Here is a 12,461-nt window from a genome sequence, read left to right as displayed (position 1 = left end):
TCGTTTTTTTTTCCTACCTCTATCAGAAAAAACTATTGTTTTTTCTTTTATATTATAAACTACTCCAATGTTCCCCCTTCATTTTTACCTTCTTTTATACAAGATACTTTACAGACTAATTTAATATATCTTTTTTTTTATTTTTGATTAATTTTTTGAATTAAATATTTATTTTCCATTTTTTAAAAAAAATTATTGTACTTTGACTGTTATATTTAAAAAAAAAAGAAAATTAATTGTAAAAATTTGAAAATTTTAAAGAATATGAAATATCAAGAAAAACATGAAATTGTAAAATGAAAGTTAAATAAATACATGATTAACGTACGTATAATTTAAATGTTTTTTAAATAAAATATAAAAAATGACATGTGACAATGTCAATAAAAGAAATATATGATAAGACACATTTAAGGAAGATATGATCCTTAAGAAAAAGTTAAATTTTTATTTTGTTTTATTAATTATATAGATATAGAACTCTACAGATATATAATAATTAATGTGTGTGTGGATGGGGCAAATTTTTTAAATGAGCAACAAACGAATAATACAATAATATCTATTATCCCACCATGCATGTGTGTGTACTGCTCTGCGCATATGGGTCATACGTACAGAAACATTTTGTCTGTAGCATTTGAACTAATTAAGTTTTAATTCCCCAGAAATCAATCAATAGAAGAAGCAAGCGAGCGAGAATACCTTCATTAAATCGAGGATGGAAAATAGGAAAGCAAACATTCTTGTGACATGATAATCTATGATTGAGGGTCCCTTGCATGTTTGTCGTTGCTTTATCTGGGACACCAATAATAGTGTGCCCTTTGATTTAGCTCTAGCAAGTTGTTTGACGTATATAATCTTCCAATCACAAATGTTAAGATTACATCCATTTTATTCGTTTATGTATATCGGAACATCCATTTACTAGTATGCCTCTAAAGTTGTCAAAATCACTAGGTAAATCATGTCAATCTACTCAAATGGTAGGTTGTTTTACAATACTAGCATCGGTTCCCGTGTAATGCTCGATTTTTGAAGAAGAAAAAAACAAACAAAAAAAAAAACAATTGAGTAAATAAAAAAAAATTGAAAAGTGTCTAACCGATTCATGACAATGGCCGGATAGTTTTTATATAACAACTATTGATGACATGGTAAAGTAACTTATGCGATTAAGGTACCATTTGATTTAGTGGTTTCCCCGTTAGCCGTGTCGTTATTTTCTTTTGTTGAATGAATTAACTAGTTTGATAGTAAAAAAAAAAAAAAGTTACAATTTAATTTAAAGGATGAAAGAAATGTGAAAATGAAAAAGATGAAAATAAACTAAATTAAAGTATAAATGTATGAAACTTATATCAATTTTTAAAATTTTTATCTCAAATTTATTCAAGAGAAATTAAACTAAACATTAAGCTATTTTTGAAAGGCATTACCTAAACTACTTAACTTGAGTTGACCTATAAGTTAAGTGGAATCTCTGAATTAAAATTTTGATTTTGACCTATAAGTTAAGGGGAATCTCTGAATTAAAATTCTGATTTTTTTAATTGTGTTAATTTTTAAATTATATATGGATTTTTCTTGTATGTTGTAACTTAAGTTCTAATTTTAAGAACGAGATTTTTTAGGTATCACAATAGTATAATTTAATATTAGTTTTTTAATTAGATGATAACATACTAATTATGTGTTTGTTATTGTGTCATGTTTGACACACAAATGATATATGACTAGATTATATTTTTGTTTTCTTGATGTCGTACCATGAAGATTCAATTTACAGACAAATCAAAATCACATAATTTCAATATTAAAAACACTAAAAGTGCAACCAAGTAATATATATATATATATATATATTGAGTATGCATGAAAAATAATTAGTAGAAAATTAATATACCACCAATTCATAAATATTCTTTAAACAGAATCTTCTGTGTGAAAGATATTTATGACTTAGATAAAGTAAAATATAGACATTTTATAACTTACATGGTTTGATTGTTTTGTTTTTTTCAGTTTATTTTATTCTTTTTAGGTCAACAATTTAATCTACCAACATTAATCCGTTAGTAGGGTGGGTCGGGTCATATAAATTTCTTGAAATTAATTTATAATTTTTGTATATATTTTTGTAAAAGTTTATTTCAAAAAAATTTAGGAGTATTTTTTTTCTTTAACTTAGTTGGCCCCCTAATGTACACAAAGAATATATATATATATATATATATATATATATAAAACTTGTAAAGATGTGAAACTTAATTAAATTACTTGGAACAAACAAAAAGCATGCCTCGAATCGCATCCATTCCTTTCTTGAATGGAAAACTATGTATATACCCTAGTTAGATGCAAAGACGCACTTGACAAGTAACTAGAATAATAAAATAACCATTAGCTTCTTTCAATAAACCAAATTCTCTTTGCTAGGCTATGGCATCACTACCCCAAATGTCTACCACATTAGGAGCTTGCATGAGCTCAAACAAGATTATTAACCCACGACCATGCATTGCCCAATTAAACAACAACAACAACAACAAGAGGAGTACTCCTTTCAGCAATTTAATTGCCAATCACCTAATTGTCAATGGTACGTTGTTTCCATTTGCATTAGTAGGGCAAAAGAAGCCCATAATAGAGTTATGGAAACAGTGCCAAAATGAAAAATGGAAAGCACGTGCCGGGAACAATCCTGAGTTCCTGCCACATTCAGATGTAGAGAGTGTTGTCAAAGAGTTTTACGATGCTTTCAATAAAAAAGACATTGAAAAATTGAAGCAATTAGTTTCAGATGATTGTGAGTACCAGGACTACCTCTTCTACAATCCCTACAAAGGCAAGGTAATTAATTAGTTTCAACATTTTCTCTTTCTCTTTCTTTCCGTCAAATTGTGTTTAATAAATGCCGGTATGCTTGCTGATTTGTTTAAGAAAATTAAATTATAAGTTACTAAACATAAATATTTAACAGAGTATGTTATATATACTACCCTAATAAGTGGTATTGGGGATTTTCACGTAGTATTCGTTAATAACACCCTAATAAGTGAATGAATAATACAATGAATTAATGATATCAAGATGAAGCAAATTCACGAATTCAACCTAATTAATGAAGCAACAATTCTAGATTAGCTGGTGGCTCTTTAAGAAATGCAAACCAGGCTAATTTTGTAAGATCCTAATTGAATTTTTCTATGTTTAGCACTAATCAATACAATTGTGTGTAGATTCGAGCCTATACTTTATAGAATGCTTAGATTTTGATGGTGCCAATATTGTCAATATATTGGAAATGTTTCCGTCAATAAACATGGTGAATTCCTCCCTCCCTTCCTTTTCATTCAGGAGCAAATCATAGAATTTTGGCAGGAGGTGATGGATGCGTTGGGTCCAAATATTAAAATTGCTGTGGGAAAGGGAGATATCAGAGTGGAAGAAGATGTGAGAGTGGAAGATGTCAAAGAGAGCAAACCTATGGCTACTGTGTTTTGGCACTTGGGTACGTGACTTTCACAAACTCAATTTTTGTTTTTGGGTCAACTTCACTTCGGCAGTTCAGGGTTGTTTCAAATTATCAAGGGCCATTACTTAATGCACTTCATTTTTGCTTAGTGCAACACAAAAATTCTTAGTAGCCCCAAAATACATACAAATGTATTACGAATTACTCAATCCAAAATTATATGAGGGTGATGAGTGCGATTGTGGATTTGATGCGGCGTGAAGGTTCATGTGTCACAACGATGCATGTGGCAGTGGTGGGTGGTTGGGTAGCAATATAGTGGTGGGTTTGAGGCGATGCAGAGGCGGTGTTAGGTGGAGGTGGGGTGCGGTGGCCATGAAGGTTTGGGGGAGAGGTGGCTAGGGTTTGTTAGAGAGAGGAATGGTAAGAACGGGTAGGAATTTTCAGGGTGCACCGAGAAAAAAATTGAGTGCATTAAGCAATTGTCATTATCAAGATCTTGGATTCAATCAAGATCTCTAACAACAGCCCAATACTTTGCGTTTAGCTTTGATTAATTGTTCAATGAATTAAAATAAATATATATAATTTGATTGGCTGTGTGATCAAAGAATATCCTCACATTCTTTACAGAGTGGGGGGACGACAAAAATAAACTACCCTTCACAAAAGGGTGCAGATTCTTTTGGTTTACAGAAGATAAAGAAGGAAGATTGATTATTAGGTATATAACACCTTATTATTTCTCTCTGTACTTAGCAAAAGCTTGATCATTAAAATCCTGAATTTCTAAACATGTTAACATTATAAAGTAATTATTAACTTTTTATTAAACGGCAAATATGATTGTGTGTGGCTATGTGCAGCAAGGTAACCGGCTTGGAGGAACTTCCACTAAAACCAGGTGAAATAGTACTGGTATGTTTGTTCCTCATTCAATATTTTGTCCTTTTATTTATTGTTACAACAGAAGTAATTGAAGTTCTGTTAAATTCGAATATAAATCAAATGGTATTAGGAAAAAGGAAAGAAAACTTAAAGCCATTTGAACCCAGGCAAAAATTTTGCTTTTCTTCCTATAAATAGCCCTGCTTTTACTTTTGTATAAGCAAATGAAATTTATCATAGCAGAGTAACAGAAGTACTCAAACATATACCAAGTTTATTGAATGAAGTATTTAATGGTCGTAATACACTGTTAATATAAAAAGTCTTATGTCATTAACTAATTAAAAATCATGATAGTATGATTTTTATGATAATTACTGCAAAAGTTAAGATACTTATTCATATCAATACCATCTTACTGATAATTAACCTGCTTCTGTTTCCACCATCTACCAAAAACCAAAACAATCACGAGGATTCATAAGCCAGCACGAAAAAGAGTAATGAAAATCTGATACCTAAGCTTTAAGCCAGCACGCTTTCTTTTTAATTAGTATCTAGTGATATTCATGTAAAATTCACACAATAATTCGTAATGTTCTAAAAATTCTATGACAAAGAATACATCACTAACATTTTTCTTTATTAAAATCCTGCATTTCAATGCATTCATCCGACTCTGGTGATTAACTAATTAGGGGCTCATGGCTATATATATATATATATATATAAAAACTAATTGGGGGCTCAAATCTCTGTACTGTAGAACATGTTAAAAGCGATTCGTACGTTTTTGGACAGCTATCCACCAATGGCTAAAGGTACATATGTCTTATCCCTTTCTTAATTATTTCTTCTAGTTTTTTGTCTATAATTTAATTTTATAATACACTATTTAAGAAAAATAATTAACCTCTTTATTATTATTATTATTATTATTATTATTATTATTATTATTATTATTATTATTATTATTATTATCAACTTTTAGTATGTATTCATATCTTTCATTTATTATTTTGATATTTTATGTGATTTTTTCTTCTCCTTTATGAGAGTATAAGTAAAAATTATAATAAATTCTTAGAATTTTAAAACATAGAAATAGTAATATTTAGACATCATCCTTTATTTTCAGTTAAATGTTCACACAAAATATATGATATGAATTTGAAACTTTTAATACCGTAACAAGTTGGTATAGTATGATATAATTATTTTCTTTTTTATTGCTAACAAGTTGGTATAGTATATTTTTTATGGGAAAATATTAGTTTGTAAATTTTGTTAGAAATATTAATTGGCATAGTATGATATAATTCTAACAAAATAAATTTTGAATTTGGTGCTTGGCAGCGTTGCTTAACTCTCCTGCCTTTCGAGACGATTGATAGCACACATGGAACGGGGAAGTCCATGACATGCTTCAAACGAGTTAAAATCTGCTGTTACAAAGTGAAGAATATGTTTTAGAGGATAAAGTACAATTATAGTTATAGATTAGAAAAACAAATGTTAAAATTGTATGAAATTTATAATTTATTATATATGTGAGTGTTTTCATAATCAGTTGATTTCCTAATCAACAATTATAAGTATACATTTCCCTTTCAAGGAATCTCTCTCATTTGAACAATAAAATTCAAAGATTTGTTGTTGATGTTGAAAATTCCCGATGGTTTTCAGAATGCTCTCCGTATAAAATGAAACGTATCATTTGCTTACAAAAATTTAAAAATAAAAGTGAATTACATTTTGATGACTCGAGTTTAACATCTCATTGAATCCATTTTCTTTCCACCGTGTTGTAATGAAACTAATAAAATTGCTAATACTAATGGTGATGGTAACTTTGGACTCATATTCAATTGATATGCTTACAAAAAATACTTACAAGTGACAGAAAAATTATCTAATAAATGAGTTTAAATTTAAGTATTATTGAAAAAAAAACTTAAGTCTCATATTAGTAAAAGATAAAGATCAATAAATAATATATAAGTGAAAGACAATCTTTATTTTATGAGTTAATTTTTAGAGTTGAATTAAATTTAAATCTACGTTGTAAAATGATACAAAAATCTATCATATATTCATTTAAAGAGTTAGGGGCTAAGTTCTGGTACTCAGGTACCAGGGCCCCAGCACAAGAGAAAAAGGGGAATAAGAAGCAAATAAGAGAAATAATTTCAATTCATTGCATAACTGCTTGTTATTTACATTGATACTTATAATCTCCTTCGTAACAGAAAAGGTTCTAGAAGATTAAGCCTAACGAATTTTATTCTTCTTGTCTCCTAGGATCAGACAAGTTCAAGCAAGGAATTTCCTAAAGGATTTCTAGAAGCTGAATTCACACACTCTGCCTCAAACATAGTCATTGAGCTACGTGGGCTTTTCAATTTGTCTCTTGGTCTTGGTTGCTGCTATTCACACCTCTTTTACATCTTTTTTCACCTCCTGCATGTGTTTCTGTTTGAGCATTCGTATCAACCAAGGATTGTCCCTCCGATGGACTTCCTGAGTTCGCTCTGTTGGCCGCTCCAACGTCGGAAAATCCTCGCTCCTCAACTCCCTCGTGTGCCAAAAGAAGCTCGCCTTAACTTTGAAGAAACCTGGTTAGCCATTATTACAACGATTCCTTTTTAAATAGTCGTTTTCTGTGCAGTGCAAAGAAAAATTGTGTTCTCAATGTCAGGCATGTGGTGATTTCTTCTGTGTTGAAGCTTGAAAGGTTCAACTTAGAATGCGACTTATTTGAAAATAACGTATTAGATTTAAGATTTACGTGTGTATTTAGGCATTTGAACAGTCTCCATGAGGAGGTAGGACTTAGGAGAGAGGATTTGTGACTCTAGATTAGGGTTAGGGTATTTTTGGAGGGATAGAGTTTTAGGAATTGGTGGATTGAAATTGAATTTAGACAAATGTAAGGAAGTTTTGTAGGGTTTAGGTGATGTTGTATAAAGAATCAAGTAATGGCTAATATTGGTTATTAAGGTGCTGGACATAGTATATAGCATTAGTGCATTCAGTGTTAAGACATAATAAAGGGATTTTTAATTTAGGGTTCTGCTCTGCTTTAATGATCAGCACAGGGTACGTGATGCTACATTCTTTTGATACAGGTGCTGCATCTTAAGTGCACTTGTACAAGTAAGCGCTTATTCTTATTCTTTGCAAAACTCTGATCCAAAAAGAAGTTTCTTGATAAGTGTTCCTTTGGCAGTGCATTGCTGACCCAACATTCAGTTAAAACTTTTGGTAAATCTTCTTCTTGGGTAAGATTTCTATCGTGTAGACCTTTATAACATCATCATCTGTTTCAACTTGAAAAAAAATTGACTTGGCCTATTTTTGCTTCTAAAGGGCTGAAGCATATAGATTTCTGAGTGAAGAAGCATTTGCATTGAATCAGTGCGGACTGTAGTTATTGAAATTTGTCTCCTTGTGCTCTCGATGGGTATTGCTGCTGATAATACATCAGTTACCGGAGGTTTCTGAAATAAATCTTACATAGATTAGATGAAGTAGACCTTACTATAGTTCTGAAGTCTTGGGTCAAGGTAAATAGCAGTAAGCATTTTTTTTTTATCTTACTTTGTCTTTATCAATTAAATCATATTATTGTTGTTGATTCTTTTTCTTAATGTTTTTTCTTTTTTTTTTTCAGAAAACAAAGAGTTTGACGGTGAATGCTTTTTTAAAGAATAAATGCTTGAATTATTTTGAGAGGTAAATGCATTCATAATTGATAGCAATTCATCTTGCATACATTCATTGCCTTTACGAATCAGTTGATGAATACAAGGCAGTATTGGAGAATTTATGAACTGGTTTTTTTGAAGTTATATTACACATGCCTTGCTGTATTTCAGTTGTTTGCCAGGTATAGTCTGATCATAAAATTTTGGTCTATTTTAGTTACCTCTCAGTGCAGTTACATCAATAATAATTGATGGCCTGGAGAGATTGTATGTGGAGAGGCTTAAGCCATTGGAGTTCACCTATCGATTCAATGATTGTGTATCTCCATTATTGGTTAGTGACATATACACCTAATATATAAATAAAATATGCAAATTTTGTGAACTACACATGTTAATATCAATTAAAATGACATTTTATTCATGCAAATGTGATTATATTAAGTTTAAGAATGGTTTTGGTTTGTCTTTCAGACCGACAGTGATTTTGATGCTAAACCAATGGTCATGCTCCTTGGTCAATATTCCACGGAAAACAACCTTCATAAAACATTTACTAAGATGTGATTATCCAGGTTGATTAATTTTTAGATAATGTACCAGATGCATTGTTTGAAATCATTCATGCAAAAAGATTCTCATGTGTCATAATTTTATGAGATAATATATATATACGATCTAAGAATGTTTTTTTTCATATAACAACATATGAACGTCTAACCCAAAAGATGAATCGAGGAAGGTTCATATACATCCACTTTTTGTGAAGATTTCCACTGCTCATCAGCCGGGAATGGTTTATCAACAAACACATTATAATTTCCATACCAAGAACTAAGCTACCATCAGGAGGATGGTTAATGTTTCCCAGAAAGATAGTCCCCATTAATATTGAAGAGCATTACCATTGCCATGTTATGGTTGCAAGAAACAATATAATGTAATTATTCATTCTTAAATGGTGTTATATTCCAGTCAAGAATAGATTTCTTCATACTCTTTAACGATAAAGGCAATTAAAAAACTTCTTTTATTTATTATCTGTAGGTAAAAAAATAGATTTGCTTATTGAAAAATTTAGGTGAGTTAGATCTGGAGAACTTCCTAGGATCAGGTAGGCACAAGGCTCAAAGAGCATTTTACATATAGAGGTGATCATTTCATCTTTAGCAAAAATTATTCCGTCTAAAAAGTTTAATGAGAGAATCAATTTGTTAGATGTTAGAACTCATCTTGAGGTGAATTTTAAAATCTTTATCATACTGGTAAAAGTAATCTTTACCCAAATTATTACACCATCAACACAAAGATGAGTGGGACTAAAAACAATTTGAAAAAAAATTGAGAAACTAATAAAAAACAATTTTTTAAGGACTAAGAAGAATAATTACTCAAATTTGAAGGATTAAAAATATCTTTAAATAAAATATAAATGGTCAAACCTTGATTTTTACACATAATCTCTGGTACGGATTATTAAATAATACTGTTACCCTAATTATTTCATAATACTTGTGACTATAACTTATTATATTTATTATATATTAATACTATTGCGTTAAATACCTTAAAAAATATTTATTATTGTTGTTGATTTAGGTTTATAATACTTTTTTAAAAAAATATAATCAGTCAATCATTACTTATATTAGCCATAAAAATTTATAAAAATATATATATATGATAACTATTATATATATTAGTCTTTAGTTTATTTGAACTTTTAACAATGTTTTTTAACAGCCAATCAAATTTATTTAAAACAACTTTTAAAAGCACAAAATATACTTTTATAGTATTCAAAAGTACAAACTACAGTCAAACAAAGATAAGAAAACACGAAATGATCATGCACATTGTTACCTAACCCTTCATGCACACACAAAGAAGCAACAACACCCTAATGTAGAAAACGCATGAAACAAGGATATAAACTATGCTTCCATAGTAGTAAATAAAATATGAAAGAAATCTCCTTGCACTCCAACATTTCAATCCCACATAGCATTAAGACCTTGCAAATAAAAATATTATGTTAAGATTTTATCATTGATGAAAATAATCTCTTGATGTTATAACAGAGATATATATATATATATATATATATATATATATATATATATATATATATATATATGAATTTTCTTTTGTTGCCCACACTCCCATGGTCCCACTAAAATATAATGGAAATACGAAAATCAGATTTGCTGTTATTATTACTTAGTGCTGGTCCAACAACAGAAACAATGTACATAGAACATAACTTTTGTGTATAAAATAAAATTTACTTGCTTCTTATACTGTTTTAATCTACGTTAAATTTTCTTTTAATTATCTTTTAAAAAACTATTAATTATACTAACAAATATTATATTTAAGACTAATGTTATCTTTCTCTAAGAATGAGCAGGTGCAGAATGATTGACATAATATGCTTGCAACTTTGTGAAAGGTCTCAAAAAAAGATTTCTGGTAACTTTAAAACTTGGTGTTTCCTATGAACTAATGGCAAGATCACTAATAACTTTGTATCTTATAAACTTCAAATAATGTACCTTAGCTTGCTTAAGTAGATTTTCTTCTCTGAGCTCCTTTGGGGCGAGAGGCACCCTTGTGAGGCTGTGGGACGTGAAAAATTGGTCTGTATTGGTCCGTGCGTTGGAAGTAAATGGGATAAAAGGTGATACTCACATTTATGCTGCGTCTCGGTTATAATATTTCTGTCTCGAAATGAAACTTCAAAAAACTTCTTCTTCGTCTCAAACATCCGTTACATCGACACTAAAGGTAATTGTGTGTAGTTCATCTCCACTTTACGATCTCCATGTAATTTGTTGACCTGCAAACGGCAAAAAATAACGCCCACGATCACACTTCACGTGTTTTTTATATATGGCGACAAATATTTTCTTAACATTTTAAGAGAGTTAAAAGAAAAGCAATACAATATATTAACAACGAACCCCACCTCCATATTATACTTGCAAGTTTGTGGAAGACCTCAGAATCAAACCTTTGAATGGCCAGTAATATATTGTATCATAATATGCTTTGTCTAGATTCAAGTGACAATATCATAATTTGCGACACGTTATCGTTCTTAAATGATGTGTGTCATTCGTTCACAGGTATAATGAGTGAATGTAAAATGAGTCGATGCAGAGAATACATACCTAAACTAGAATCCTTCATAATTTTCAGTCTTTTGCATGTGCCAATGAATATTGTGTAACAAAAAAATGAACTGAATGACTAATAGGATGAAATTTTTACTTTGCCCTACTAATCGGATGAGATTTTTACTTTGCCCTACTGGTTTGCATTTATTATTTTGATTAAAATTTCATCACAATTTTTTTTTTTTAAATTATACATAGAATAGAATGATAAAAAAATAAAATTCAGTTATACGGACTACAAAACGCTTAGAAAATTAAACACGTATATTGCAATTACAGAATTTTCATATTCTATAGCACTAACTTCCATAAAAAAATTCTATATCACTAACTTACAACAATTTAAGTATATTACGTTCAAAAAAGACAAAATAAAACATTTGAGATATCATTAATTACAAGTAATTATCATTTTTACCAAAAAATACGTATTCAAATGAAAACATTAATTAAAAAAAATATTAAGTGATGTAAATAACCAATTATTTAGTTTAAAAAAATAACCAACTTATTATTATTATTAATAATAAGCAAGATATGTACCAATAATGATATATCTATAATCTATAATTATATATAAAAAGAATAACGTGTTTTAGTGTACACATTACATTCATAAATTATTATTTTATTTCTATTACTACATTCATGAGTTGTTATTTTATTCTATAACTACTTTCACAAATCACCGACTAATTTTTCTTATCTTTCTTTTTATTTAAAAAATATATATGAAAAACCAGTTAGTCACGGAATGTCTGTACTCCTTAGTATGACAATAATATAAATTATATTCATCTGTCTTCATAAAAAGCTCGATTTGTAATTTATATGTAAAATATATAAAAATAAAATAAAAATTAAAAATTGCTTATTGTTAAAATAATAAAATAATAACGTATCATAAAAATTATTAAATTATTTTTTCCTAAACTTATAATATAGTATTTTTATAAAATAAAGTATTTCTTGTTACTCATATATCTTAATTTTTAAAAATTAGATTAAATTGTAATTTTGGTATTATTATAATTTTAAATTCATGATTTTGATTTTTCTATTTTTAAATCAAGACATATAGTCTTCCTATTTTCTTAGAATAAATAATTTTAATTCTTCTATTAGTTGATCATTTAAAGTTAAATGTTAACTTAGATGTAACTTATAGGTGTTGATGTGACGTTTATGTAAGTTGTTTATGACATA

The 12,461-nt window shown here is 29.1% G+C and overlaps 1 protein-coding gene and 1 long non-coding RNA gene across 2 annotated transcripts; both read left to right on the top strand.

Annotated features, from left to right (window-relative positions):
• The first annotated feature begins 2,431 nt into the window (after positions 1-2,431).
• LOC114410334 lies at positions 2,432-5,935 on the top strand. Its single transcript, XM_028374247.1, has 6 exons — positions 2,432-2,856; positions 3,364-3,517; positions 4,115-4,205; positions 4,348-4,399; positions 5,136-5,190; positions 5,726-5,935. The coding sequence occupies exons 1-6, from the start codon at positions 2,446-2,448 to the stop codon at positions 5,758-5,760; spliced, it is 798 nt and encodes a 265-aa protein (XP_028230048.1). The 5' UTR covers positions 2,432-2,445; the 3' UTR covers positions 5,761-5,935.
• Positions 5,936-7,439: 1,504 nt separating this feature from the next.
• Positions 7,440-7,809, top strand: LOC114408241. The gene is made up of 3 exons (XR_003665863.1): positions 7,440-7,525; positions 7,599-7,650; positions 7,739-7,809. It is a non-coding gene; the product is annotated as an uncharacterized LOC114408241 (long non-coding RNA).
• The last annotated feature ends 4,652 nt before the right edge of the window (positions 7,810-12,461 follow it).

Source organism: Glycine soja, chromosome 4, assembly GCF_004193775.1.
Source record: "Glycine soja cultivar W05 chromosome 4, ASM419377v2, whole genome shotgun sequence".
NCBI classification, from domain to species: Eukaryota; Viridiplantae; Streptophyta; class Magnoliopsida; order Fabales; family Fabaceae; genus Glycine; species Glycine soja.
Note: the sequence above shows the minus strand (reverse complement) of the source record. Positions and strands in the feature narration are given on the sequence as shown.

What these genes read in the sequence shown, in the direction of transcription:
- LOC114410334 (XM_028374247.1), top strand. Translation starts at nt 2,446, where the DNA reads ATGGCATCACTACCCCAAATGTCTACCACATTAGGAGCTTGCATGAGC. An exon ending in ACAATCCCTACAAAGGCAAG is followed by an intron (nt 2,857 to 3,363) that starts GTAATTAATTAG and finishes CTTTTCATTCAG; the next exon opens with GAGCAAATCATAGAATTTTG. An exon ending in GAAGGAAGATTGATTATTAG is followed by an intron (nt 4,206 to 4,347) that starts GTATATAACACC and finishes GGCTATGTGCAG; the next exon opens with CAAGGTAACCGGCTTGGAGG.